The sequence below is a fragment of the Thermobia domestica genome, chromosome 9 (genome assembly GCF_964235325.1).
Source record: "Thermobia domestica chromosome 9, izTheDome1.hap1.1, whole genome shotgun sequence".
NCBI classification, from domain to species: Eukaryota; Metazoa; Arthropoda; class Insecta; order Zygentoma; family Lepismatidae; genus Thermobia; species Thermobia domestica.
Window position 1 is genome coordinate 129,100,494 of NC_137462.1, and position 14,658 is coordinate 129,115,151.

At 35.8% G+C, this 14,658-nt stretch overlaps 1 protein-coding gene across 1 annotated transcript in view; it reads left to right on the forward strand.

The window, feature by feature from the left end:
* Positions 1 to 8,143: 8,143 nt before the first annotated feature.
* LOC145694117 (uncharacterized) overlaps positions 8,144 to 14,658 on the forward strand; it is a 34,721-nt gene continuing 28,206 nt past the window's right edge. Inside the window, exon 1 of the mRNA XM_081770237.1 lies at positions 8,144 to 8,328. Coding sequence (XP_081626363.1) covers positions 8,167 to 8,328 — 162 coding nt within the window. The 5' untranslated portion in view covers positions 8,144 to 8,166. The remainder of the gene's footprint in view (positions 8,329 to 14,658) is intronic.

Here is a 14,658-nt window from a genome sequence, read left to right on the forward strand (position 1 = left end):
TATATATATATAACAGACCTTTGCAGCTTCTTACGTGTGATATCACTCTCAAGCAATAGTACAAATATATTATAGCGAACATATATACATTAAACATACACTGACAATACACTATTTACAAAAATGAAGTGTTTTCCATCATGTTGTAACAATTTAAGCCGTCTGCAAGTGGGCATGCTTCTCTCACGGTAGAAGACACAAGGGTTGCTCATGTTGGCATTGGCATTTTAATTTTTCCAAAATGAGAGTATAAAACACTCTCACGTATTGAGACGCGATGATAAATTTACTATTGAATTATCAGTCTGATTCCAAGAATAGTAAGATACATAAGACAGCATCTACTGATATTATTACAAAAATGAATCAAATTAAAACCACAAACTTTTGAAACAGTGCATTCTGGGAAAAGTAGGAAAACCTCTCTGGCCACTCTAGAATTCGTTACCCAAAGGAAGCCCCGTTCACCTCCGAAATAGCTTTGAGACAATAGCAGGGAAGAGAGTGAGCGGCAGTGGTGCTATCCTCATACCATTCTAATCTGGATGGCAGGTTGTTATAGATAATGATGCGTATAAAGAAGCTAAACTAGCTTTCTCCGCCATCTTGGGGTGGCAACTGTTAATACTGGATGTTGGAGGTAGACGGATGGTACCAGAGAGAGAAAGAAAAAAATGTTTACTCACTCTAGCTTCCTAGCTTTCATACTTAATAAAATAATGTGAACTATTTCTACCCTGGATTATGCAATATATAACGAGCACTATTGTAACTACGTCTATGCAAATGTATTTAGTTGCTGTCATATGTAACTAATATTTACTAAAGGAGAATATTCAAATATATTATTTAAAATATTAATTATTATACTTGATATCAAATAGTTTATATATACATAAAAATCAAGCGAATCTGTATTTTGATATGCAGATGAAGTACAGAGACTAACTCTGCACTTCATAACAGATTCTTTACCAACAGTCACTATATGAGTTTACTATACAGCAGTGGTATACAGAAGATATACAGAAGAACAACTAAAACCATTTATCTATAACGTGATGTTTTGCAGAGCTCACTGTACTCTGCACGGGTTCTTTATCAATAGCAACGGTATGTATTTATTGTACAGAACTGTGCTATACAGAAGAAGAAATAAAACTGTTCATCTTTGATGTGGTTTCGCAAGGGCGTCTTACGTAAAGAGCGCACTGTACTTATTACGGGTTCTTTACCAATAACAACTGTAAGAATTTATTATTTTTTAAAAGAATTGTACCTTTATTTATAATATGATGTTTCGGAGGGAGCACCGGGACATGTCCCGGTGGACCAGCATGGGCCTGGTTCATAGTATGTGTGTTCTGTTTTTGCCTCCTACTCACATTCGTTAATATTAACAAATGTGTTTTGATTCTACACATATTCGTTAATATTTACTGTTTCCAACATGTCGGAGAACAAGAAGTCTTCTGGAAAAGTACAAAGAAAAAGAAGAGCACAATTTGCGGTACAAAATGAACAGGTAGCAGCATTAAAGAAATTCTTTTGTACTCCTGAAACAGACAATAATGAAAATGAAAATGAAGAACAAGAGAATGAAGAAAATTTAAATACGAACAAGACATCAACAGATATTTCAGAAGACCATAACACAGTACAGGTAAATATATTACGTTACTATTTTTTTCTTATTACATTAAATAGACTTGGAGTAGGGAAGAGTTGTTTTCACAAGCGAAGTCTTCGTGGAGCAGAGTAGAGCCTTGGCTTGACATATATGGAGTCTACCCTCGAATTTCAGGCTGAAAAAGCCATTTCCTTATTTATGTAAGCTGCAATAATTATATTTTGTAAGCAGAATTGGTGCATGATACGTGTACTCCCATGTTCAATAAATATGTCGCATGTATCTATATAAACATATGTATATATGCGACAAATTTATTGAACACGGGTACGTACGCAAGGGGTAAGACTATATAGGTTTACTATATTCCTCAGCTACATTTCAAGCATTCATATACTGACTACAGTTCTGAAGAAGTTGAAATATATGAAAGTTACCGCTTAAGAGAATTTTCCCCAGGAAAGATTCACTATAACTAATTTTGTAATAGGCTTTTTTATATGAGTATCTCGTGAAGAAGTAACATTTACCATCGTTTGGCAGCTAATTATGAACTCATCCGCATCTATTTTTGCGAATCAGCAATTTCGTGACAATTTTCAAACCATCTCAAAAAGTTGAATTTATATTTTATCAGTACGGAGAGGAATATATTTCTCAAAATCAATTTGGACAACACCGAACAAGAAACAAGAAGACTAAATGTTTATAGGGTGTTTATTTTATATATATTTTTACCTTTAGAATCTAATATTCTATAAATTAAAAAAAAAAACAATTAGCAACTTTATTTGTAACCAGTCGTTCTTTCAGAAAAAAAAATCTGGGAGGGGCACACTTAGTATTCCGTGGGGCATTACCGGTACTATTCTATTTATTATTATATTATAGAAGTATTATTTTGGCTTCCTCCCCTTCAAATCATGTCTGGAAGAAACACTGTTTGTAAATCTTTAATTTTCTTCTTTTCCACAGGTGGATCCAACTATTACAAGCATTTCGCAGGAGGGACAAGAGCAACTGAAATCTACCTAGATCAATTGATGATCGAAACAAAGACACATCAACATTTCCACAGGAAAATGTATTTGAAGTAAGTTGAACATTTTGTTTACTGGCAATTGGGTACAAATATCCTATATCAACATTTTAATGGTAGATGCATTGAGAAAAATGGTTCTCAACTTAATTTCTACCACGACCCCTATTGTATCACATTCTCTTGTCAACGACTCCTTATAGTTTCTGGTTTGTAACAAGCTTGTGTGGGATTTTTTAATATACCTATTGCGGAGACATCACGATATCCATCTATTTCTATAATAGTAGAACCAATTTCTTGTATATAGTGGATACAATAACTTATCTAAAAGCGAATAGATTAAAACCAAATTTGATTCATTCATTCATATTACAAATATCGAATCCGATCCGTCATACTGTTTCAAAATTGAGGTCATTTAAAAAAATTTTAAAGCTTCAAATCTCCCTTAATTTTGGGTCGTGTGATAAAAAAAATAAAGTGGTTTCTAATTTTGGTTAAAAAGCTTGGACAGTTGTTAAAAAAAAGTTATTGAGTATTTTAAATGACTTGATAATGTGCGTCAGGAAGATTGAACCGGACATTGCCGTACTAGTGAAATCATACCATGCTTCGGTATATCATTAGCTTTCAATTTTAATTGTATTTTAATATGCAACTTTTCTTGCATTTCTATTTTTCTAGTATTTCAATACGCAGTTCTCATTAGTTTCATATAATGCCTCTTTCATTTAAATTGATTTTTAAACAACTCTGCATCTGCTGAAAATGTTTAGTAGACCTTTTTCTCCGTAGTTCTTGTCATTATGTATAAAAGTCAAAATATGCCTACCAAAACAAAATTCAAAATAATAATTATTTTTTTCAGTATTAGATTCTAATTATATTTTTCTCTTCCGATTATTATCTTCGCGACCCTCTATGGGTTGCAACTCCAGGTTGAGAAACCCTATTTTAGGACAGCTTCTATTATTTATTTATTTATTTATTTAATGCTGATAGCATTAAACTTCCTATGTTTCACTGATTTTTGATGAAGCATATACAGAATTTCTTACTTTTCTTTAAGTTTAATTTAACGGAGAGCTACTTCGTGGCTAAGCGGTTACAGTACACGCCTTTGGCGTGGGAGACCCGGGTTCGATTCCCGGCGGGAGCTCATGTCGTTTGGATTCCACGTTAATCAGTACGTCCACGTCTCATATAGCCTCGCTGCTGAAAGGGGCGCTAAACTAAAATCAACTCAACTCAATTAATTTAACGGATATTGTAGATGGAACTGGTAATTTCGACCGATTTCCAAATATAACTTAAGTAGCTTTTATTGTTGCAAATAAGTAAGCAGTAGATCGGATTAGAGACTTTTCATCCTGGGCAGAGTTTCCTATGTATACGAAAGATCAGAAAGTCATATACATACGAAACCTGCATTCAGTTATTTGTTTATTTTCTCTCTTTATTAAAGTTATCTCTCTCTCTCTCTATTTATTTCTATTTATTTATTTATTTATTTATTTATTTTTCACCGTCATCGCGAGCTAGCTGTTTGCCGGCTATTCTAGCCAACAGCCACCTTAGATCCCCCTACCTTCTCTTCGGTACAAGCCTATTATTTCTGTGTGTAGAGCTACATGAGTGTTATTATCCTTTAGATATTGGATGATTAAACGACACTATGTACTCAAGAAACAATGGAAATTTCCTTAAACTCGTTGAGTGTATTCCTATGGCTGAACATTTGCGACGAATAACATGTAAAGAAACACACGTACATTATTTAAGCAAGTGCATTCTCAACAAATTAATTTAACTCATTGGGTCAAAAATAAAGGAAAAAATTCTGAATGAACTAATGAAGGCAACATATTATTTCGTAATCTTAGATTGTACACCAGACGTAAGTCATACAGAACAAGTGACCCTAATTCTTCGTTTCGTAAAGATAGAAGAACCAAGCAAGAAACCATTCACTGAGGAACAATTTTTGGGGGGATTTTTGTGCATAAATGATTCTTCGGGAGAATGACTAACTAACACTGTTGTGGAAGAATTAGAAAAATTGAAAAATTCCTCTCTTAAATACGCGTGGCCAAGGGTATGATAACGGTGCAAATATGAATGGAATGAACTCAGGCGTTCAAGATAAAGAATACTAGACATAAATAGTCGAGCATTCTTCATCCCTTGTAGAACCCATTCATTAAATTTGGTTGTGAATGATTCTGCAATGTGTTGTAGTGAACCTGTGAAATTCTTTGCCATATTGCAAGAAGTGTACAATTATTTTTGTAGCTCCACATATTGTTGATCCCTTCTGCAGAAACACATATCAAATTTTACGGTAAAACTCCTTAGTGATAACAGGTGAGAGAGTTCTATTGACGGCGTTAAACCATTTCGCTACCAGTTATGGGAAATCTACGGCGCTATTTTAGAAGCATCAATCGACTCAAAGATAGACGTTGTGAATAGAACAAGGTTTGTTCGTTGGGAAGTAAGCTCTTGAATTTTGAGTTCGTCTGTGCTATGGTGTTTTGGTATGAAGTTCTCTCTTGTATTAATGTTTTTAGTCATGTTTTCCAACAAGAATCAGTGAACATCCAGCAGGCAGTTGATCAACTTAAGAAGGCCAATGTCATCTAGAGAAAATGCGAAGTGATGAAGGTTTTCAGAATATTTTAGTTGATGTCAGATTAGTTGCGGATGATTTGGACATTCAACTGCAATTAGAGAATGAATCAAATTTTCGATCCAGAAAAGTCAAACGATAATTTCTGTATGAATCTGAAGACAAGTCAATTACTGATCCATATTTTGTGTTTAAATGTAACTTCCTTTCCTGTACATTAGACACGATTGTTTGTTCTCTGGATGAAAGATTCCAACAACTGAAACAGAACAGCGAAATATTCGGGTATTTGTACATAACAGACAAAGAGTATTTACTGAAGTGTTATAAGGATTCACAATTACCCTTAACGGGCAAAGATCAAGGACGATATTGACGGTCTTCAGCTATATCATGAACTTTTACTTTTACCTTCATTGCTCGGTTCTGATAGGGGGGCAAAGTTAATTTCACTTAACACTATAAATAAACAGGACAATTTGTTTCAAAGCAATATAAAGATATAAAATTATGTTACTGGTTCCATTATTTGTATGCATTTTTGTTAGGTAATTGTTTTTTTTTTTTTTTTTTTTTTTTTTGAGTTAGCAAGGTTGTTTTGCTATATAGATATTTGTGAACAAATGTGTACAATAATCCATCTTGTAAGTGTATCAAACAAAGTATAATTTGTTGTTTGTTAAACCGTTCTGTTCTGTAAGTTTGTAACAAATAATGTAGAATATTCAGCGTGTTCATGTGCATACATTGTTAACCAGAAATTTCTCTAAATATTAACTGCAAAAGTCAAGTTCTTATTCATTTTCGTAAGTGATTATCTGGCTAGAATTTATGGAGTTCAAGAAGTTACCTTTTAAAAACAGATTTCTGTGAGGCAGCAAAGCAAATGGGAACTCAGTAATACTAACGGGGATATGAGGGCGCCATGTGGATTCCTTGCCCAGGTGATATTTTCCCCTTGCTCCGGCCCTGGCTGTATATTATTTCTTGCGTCTTATACCAGGTAGCTACAGATACTATGTTTATGTTAAAGACGATTATGGTCTGTGGATTATACACTAATCCAATTCAGCCCAAAGAATTGCCTTTGAACTTCCCGTAAGATAACAATATGTTATGGTCTGTTGTCAAGAAAGGACATGATAATCCAATCTTAGGTTCCAAGCTGACTATCAATGCTAGAATATTCGCCTTGCCGTCACAGAGTTTGGTATCTGCCAGTAGAAGAAGGAGCATATACCGACGAAGATTGTATGATTGGGTTATGGTCGTCCAGCTGTAATATCTTAAGTTGGAGACCCGATGCAGCAGGGTGAACTGAAAATCTATACGAAAATTTCAAACGTTTCTTCGACTAAGAAAATCATAATTCTTAATGAAACTTAAATGGATTGTCTATTGTAGCGTTTACCAACCGGTGTGCCGCGGCACACTGGTGTGCCGTGAATGGACCGCTGGTGTGCCGCGAGTAAATCGAAACAAAATTACTAATTCTATAGCAATCAAATTGCAAGGCATACGGAAAAATGTATATTTGTACTTCCCATTACTAGGAACATCCACTATGAATCTACAATTTTAAGTTTCATACCGTGTTACTTTTCTGTACATTTTTTAATGTCGAAAAAGGTATTGTTATACATTGTTATGACCATTATTGCTTCTTCATTGTTGCAGACTATTTCGTAACTTGAAAGGTTAAAATATCATTCAATCCTTTCGACAAAGCAAACATGCATACAAATTACTTACATTTGTGTTTTAAAAGTAAAAGATTTGTTTGTTCATTTGTTATTTAGTGATATTCCTTCTTAGTGAAAGGTTGGATACAGTTTGCGAAAAAGAAAGCGTAGTAAAAACCTGAATCCAACATTTCATTGCAATTGTTTTCTATTTTTAAATTAGAATGAAAAATAAGCATAATGATTAACCACGAGCGAAAACCAGTGATCGAGCTTTTTTTTCTCTATGAGAAGATCAGTAATCACAGAAAAAAATACCACGCTATTTTATATTTACAAATATTAATTTCTGAGTGTGCCGAGAGAATTCAAGTTACACCTGTAGTGTGCCGCAAGTTGAAAATGGTTGGGAAGCGCTGGTCTATTTGGTTAATGGTGCAGACGTCTTTTTTCATCAAATACTCTTGAATGGTCTTGAGCAAAAGTCTTGTTGAAGCTTTCTTTGACTGTGCAGAAAAGCATAAGTAATCTAATAAAGTGGATACCAATTTCTTGAGCCGTTTAGATCGAAAATTGCTTAGAAAATTATTTATTTAAACGATTGTGTCGTCCTAAAGAATACCTACACCAAAGAATGAAACGTATTTTATAAAATGTCATATTTCAAGGTACTAGCAATCAGTTTCATTCAAAATGCAGGATATGTGTAATGACTTTCTATTAGTTATTCTATTCTAAGTCTACATCTTTACCTTGTTACTAAGGTTTCAATTTTAATATTTGCAAACTGTGAATTCAGCTTAGTAGACTAAGTCACATTATTATTACTGTTATCATTAACAATATGAGTATGCATGATCAAAAGGGGAATATTAATTAAAAATTGAAGCAAGTACGAATTGCTATCAAAACTACTTCCTACCGTTGCAAAATCATACCAGTTATTTATTCATCCAGAGCGTATGTATTACTGCGATATGAAGATATCACTATATATTTTCCTGTTTGGCCTAATTTGTACATTATAAAACTGATATAATACGCGGAAATAATTATACATATCAATAGAGAAATTTATAATTAATTAGAAAAAATACATAGAGCACATATAAATTTGCAAGCCCATTATAGGTTAGTAACGTTTTGAGTTACAAGAGCTTGAAATCGTGAAACACCACAGAGAATGCAGACCCACATTTTTCTTACTTTCCTAGTAGTTACTTGTGAATTTTGTAGTGGACATACAAATGCTTTCCGATTGAGAGAGCGCTCTGTATCTACGGAATCGCCTGGTTCAAACAATTGTTTCTCATCCTCAGTAGCAGAGGACATTGATTTACCTGGAGTAAGTACCGTTTTTCATGATAATATTAGTTGTAAATTGTTTGAGATATTGTAACACTTTCTTCTCGTTGTTTAAGTAGATTAAATTTAAAAAAGTAAATGAGTGTAATAAGTTTGGCTAGATAGTTTCTTTGATTTTTCTACTTATTATCAGATATTGGAATCAGGTCCGTTGATCGGCCGAAAATTTGGGAGGTCCTGGTAGAAGTTAGGGGGCTCGATACAACCATATTTATAGTTCATTTGGAAGCCTATTGTGAAAATTTAGGGAACAATAAAAATTAAGAGGACCCGCCCTCCCTGCTCCGTGTGGACACGGACCTGGTTGGAATGTACACGTTCTATATGAGATATGGAGAAAAGTATGTACAGATTAAGAACACGGTATCAGATTTATACAACAATTAAATTCAATTTTCTAGGCGGAAATACAATCCTTGTGCCTTGTAAATTCAGTTGTTAATGTTGCGGTTGACATCAGAAATTATATTTTCCAAAAATCAAAATTCACTCACTAGTTATTTCTTAATTTCTCTAGGCTTTTGTTTTCTCGTGCTTGCCCACCAACTGTTTACAAATTTATAATATGCTTGCAAACTTACATGCTATTAGAAATAGTGATGAGCGCAAGAGTCTTGGTCTTGCAGTTTTTGCAAGAGTCTTGCATGCAAGACCAAGACCAAGACCAAGACCAGGAATCCCGATGCAAGACCAAGACCAACACCAAGGGGTGCAAGATCAAGACCAAGACCAAGACTCTTGCGCAAGAGTCTTGCACAAGTATAGATACTACTTGATCTTTTATAGAATGTAAAAAGGAAGGGGAAAAATCATTACATCTTTCACGTGAACTTCTTGGCTCCAGTAAAAATGCCGCCGGAGTGAATGTGTTTCCAGTAGTTTATGCAATCCATGTGAGTCGATCTGCTCCTGTAACATATAGCTACAGTATGTCGTTTTTTGAATCGGTTATTCACGAGACGACCGACAGCATAATTCTATGCATTGTTACAAGCTATAATAACTTCAGTGTCTGATTTACTTTGGTCATCATTTGATCATTCACGACGGCCCATGATTGGATTTTGGGAAATCATACGAAGAATAGTTGTGTCCATAAGAAGTGGATAAGCAAAAATAAACTAGAGCATGTTATGGACACGGTAGCTCAGTGGCAGAGCGTTCACCTCTGGTACATGGGGCCCTGGTTCGATCGCAGCTTGCGTTATGTGAGCTTCTTTGGTGAACAAACACCCTGTGCGTGGGTTTTCCCGTTTCCTCGTACTTTCTTCATTCCACCATTTCTCATCATTACTGTTTCCCTTAGCCTCAGTGTAATAATCGTGGGACGTTAAAGTATATATTTCATTTCATTTCAAAACATATTAGTGGTGTTCTTCTTCCAAAACTAAAGAAATGTAGTATTGAACATCGGAAATTCCGTAACCATAGGTGTCGACTACAGGGTTATGACCTTGGCTCTGAGACTCAAGCATCCGTTGGAAATTTTTAATGTGTACTTATAAAATTAATATTGAAATAACATTTTCATGACATTGAAAAAAATTTAGCGCATGTGACCGCAAGTTTGATTTCATAGGTGGATGCTTATACGTTGAATAATTGTTTATTAATATAACTTATAGCCCCCTTAGGTATACGGCATATCTAGGATTCAACGATATAACATTATACAACAATAAATAATCTATATTCACAACTGAGAGTGATTTCGTACTTATTTCAAATAACTTGAAGTTTGATGCCGTCAAATAACTTGAAGTTTGATGCCGTTATTATGTATTTCTAATGTAGGTAAAAAGTATTTATATACATTGAGTTTACACAAAAGACATAGACAGTTGAGTCGTTTTCAGTTTTCACTCAAATTATTCTAAAATATTGGGGCAGCGGTGGCTCAGTGGTGAAGTGTTCAGCTCTGGTTTTTGGGGTCCCGCGTTCGATCCCAGCACCCGCCAAGTGAACTTTGTGGTGGACAAACACCGTGTGCGTGGGTTTCCTCGGGGTTCTCCCGTTTTCTCCCACTTTCTTCTTTCCACCATTTTTATTCATTTTTCATCATCACCGTCTCCTTTAGCCTAGCCGCAGGCACGTAGCCACGGGGTGGGTCCGGGAGTCCGGACCCCTCCCTTCGAGACCAGAAATTTAAAAAAATTAAGGAAGGACGAAACAAAAAGAGACAAGAAATAGGAAGAATCAGCGTTAAAAATAAAGATAAAGCTAAAAATAAAAATATTTTTTATCATCGCTTCCCTGTAGTATCTAACATGTTATTTCAAAAACGGTTTTCTACTGCTCCTTTAACTTGTCATTTGGAACAGACAGAGTAATTGACGGAATAAGAAAAACAAAAAGTTATGTGGAAAGCAAGTCCTGTTAACATTTGATTCAACAGAGAAAGGAACGCAGATATAAAATATTTTACAAGACATTATTGGATACGTAATTTCTTTTTAAATAGTTGAGGTCATAATGAAAGGAAAATTGTTATATTTGGATGAACAGAAGAAGGAACGTAGATATTGTAATTTTTTAAAAATATTTTTATAAATATTCTTTTATTCGAGATTTCTTCATAGTTTGTTACTAAAATACTTTCTAACATGCATGGGCACCGATCCTGGGGTCCGATCATGTGAGCCCCCTTGTTGTATTTATGAATATACAATATATTGGCATAATTTGAATGCAATTTGTCTTAAAATCCTCATATATGCCTTCTGCATCTAATGGACCCCCCCCCCCAAATTTACAGAGAAATCGGCGCCCTTGCTAACATGTTTCAATTTTAAACTCTCAACAAACCAATATATGTTGCTAGTAAAATAATTTAAATTGATCAAGCCCCTAGTGTGATAACCACAATATTTCATATCAAACTCTCCCCCCCCCCCGTCAGGAAATCCTGGCTGAACGAACCAATATATGTTACCAGTAAAATAGTTTAGAATAATCGAACTCTGGTGTGATAACCACAGTATTTCATGTCTCGGACCCCCCTATTACGAAATCCTGGCTACGTGCCTGCTAGCCGGCATAATCGTGGGACGTAAAACTCACAAATTTAATTTTATTTCATATTCTAAAATATTAAGAGGTTTAATTATTATTATTTTAATTTTTTCTCTCTTTTTGGTCAATATTGCAAAACATATCATCATCGTCATAATAATAGCTATTCTGTCATTATTGGCAGGTCACTTGCTGCAGCTGAGAAGCTTCGATGACTGTGGTCCTCAGCTAGTCTCTTCGTCTTAACGTAGCAATTTTCTGTCTTAATATCTTTCTTCAACTATAATCTCCTTCGCCCCCTCCCTCTACCACGTCCCTCATAATACAATTTCTCCTCAGCCAATGTCCTCCTCTTAATTACATCTAAAATTCTTCTTTTCTTCCCTACTGCTACTATTTCTAAAACCTTCGTATTCGTTTTCTCAACCCAGCTGATTCTCTCCTTTTTTCTCCATGCCCACATTTCGAAAGTCTAATTGTTTCATCGTTTTTGCGTGATGTCCTTGTTTCTGGCCCATACAGTACATATTAGAATCAGTAAAACAAAATTTCAATATTTAATTGGAAGTTTGTTCAATACAAAGATGAGCTAATAGTGGTTGGAAAGAAAAAATCTGACGCCTTTAGACTGTAAAAATAATTTTGCAATTTATGGTATTTCAGTAATCTGTGCCGTCTTGGTTTTCTTTCATGCGTCTCACTGTCAGGGGTAGCCTCCCCATTTTAGGAACCATTGGAGTATTGGATCTCTTATTTATTTTATTTTATTTATTGAACAAATTCCCAGATACAGCATAACTTTGCCATTTTACACAGGGACATGCTAACAAAAGAAAGAAAAAAAACAAGACAACAATAACAACAACATAGAAAAAAGAGTGTAAAAGTAAAACTATTCTGTCAAAGCTCCTTTAATTGCTCTTTCAAACACTGGGTAGCTCGAAAAAATGTCCACATCAGTTGTTACTTGATTATAACAGTTTGGTATTCTATAAAAAGAGACCTCTGTATAACAGCCAACCTAGGACGGGCAAGATGGAATAGGTGGGTATTCCGGGTGATGCGGGAAGGGACACGTAAGGATAGTTCCTGAAGTAATATTTCCGATCTTAAGCTTCCATTAACTATTTTATGTAGATATTTCAGGTCAGAGATAATTCTGCGTACTTCAGGAGTCTGAATATTAAGATGTCGCAAGAGCTCCTTCTTAGATAATATTCGAAGTGCAGGAACACGAAAACGGACTATAGAGATGAAGAAATTGAGAACAGAATCAAGTCTGGAGAGATGTGTAGGTGCTGCCATGGCCCATATGGGACAGCAGTATTCGATCTTGGGCGCTATTAAAGTCTTATAAAAAGTTGCTAATGAAGAAACAGTGCGAAGTTCAGTGAATCGATAAAGAAGTCCCAACATGCGCATTGAATTCTTTAGTATTGAGGAGATGTGGTCAGAGAAGGTGAGTTTTGAATCAAAGATGACACCAAGGTCGTTATGACTAGCAGAATGTGTGATAGGGGAATCGTTGATATGGTATGTGGAGGGAACAGGAGACTTTTTCAAAGTAATAGTAATACTGTCACATTTCTTACTGTTGAGTTTCAAGTGCCACATTTCACACCAGCCTGTAAGGTAATTTATGTCTTCCTGTAGAGCAATTGTGTCATGGAGACACGATATTACTCTGTATAACTTACAATCGTCAGCAAAAAGCAGAAGGCCACTAGGTTGAGCTGATAAGTGCGTGTAGAGATCATCCATATACAGGACAAACAGCAGAGGCCCAAGTACACTCCCCTGAGGCACCCCTGAGATCACGGGTTGGGGGTTAGGAGTCACCCCTGAAAGAACAACTCTCTGTTTACGGTCCTTCAAGTAGCTTGTGATTAGAGAGAGAAATTGGCCATGTACATTAAATCTATTGGAGAGTTTATGAAGAAGATGAATGTGACTGACAGAATCAAAGGCCTTCGAGAGATCAAAGTAGATAACATCTAATTGAGTATGGTTATTCATACATTTGACTGCACAGGAAAGAAGAGTACTTAAGTTTGAGAGACTTGAGCTTTTCGGTAGAAAGCCGTGCTGAGAACTATGGATGTAAGGTAAGGTGAATTTAAGTAGCCTGTCTTTGATTATTTTTTCGCAGATAATTGATATTACAGAAAGAAGAGATATTGGCCTATAGGAGGATACATGATCTTTAAGTCCTGATTTGTATATTGGGGTCACGTGAGCTAGTTTCCAACTGGTGGGATAATACCCTTCCTTGAAGCATCTATTGAATAAGATAGATAGAGGAACCGCAATAACTGAAGCAGTTTTGTTGAGAAAGAGAGGACTAATTTTATCGGGTCCAAGTGATCTATGTGGAGATAACGATAGCAAGAGAGCCAGAACTTCGCCCGGGGTGGTAGAGAGAATGGATAAGGTGTCCGAACAGATGGGGTAGAGAGGGGGGAGATGGGTTGTAGAGGGAAGGGAAGTAAATGTTTTGCAGAAGTAGTTATTGAAGAGGTCTGGTCTTTGATCATCACTCGCTACAGTATTTTCATCTTGAACTGTTGCCGGTATGCCCGGAGATTTTGTTCTAGATTTAATTACAGACCAAAAGACTTTAGGGTTACTAACAGTAAAATCACCAATTGAGTCCATGTATTCAAAATATTTACGCCGCTGTACCTTCTTGGCAAGACTTCTAATTCTAGCAAAGTTTTTGTATGTGTAGTCACTCGGATGTGATTTCCATAGAGTCCAGGCAAGCTTTTTGTTTTTAAGAAGTTCACGAAGTTCATTGTCGTACCAGACCGGAAACCTGTTTGTTTTTGATGCTTTCACCGGCACAAAGTCCTTTATGGCTGAGTGGACAACAGATGTAAATAAGTCCACAGCGTCGTCAACAGTTCCTACCTCTAACGAACACCAAGGAAACAGTTCAATAGCCTGGCAGATGTCACCCCAGGGGGCTTTCTTCCAAAGAAGTTGTGACCTACTTTTGAGGGGCTGGTTTGTAGTAGTGGAGGGGAGGAAATCGAAAGAAACATCCAAGGAATCGTGATCCGAGGGAAAAAGATTTCTGCATGGGACAACACAACGAGGTTCTAAGTTAGAGAGAATATAGTCAAGATTGCTATTATTGCGGGTATTATGCATATTATGTTGACCTAGATCAAGTCCATGAATAAGATTGTCCACGAAATAACTGTCGTTTCCATCTTTAGCGACGCCATGTTTGCTGTCCTGCCACGTGATGGAAAGGTTGAAATTACCCAACAGGATGACGTCACCTTGTGACAAC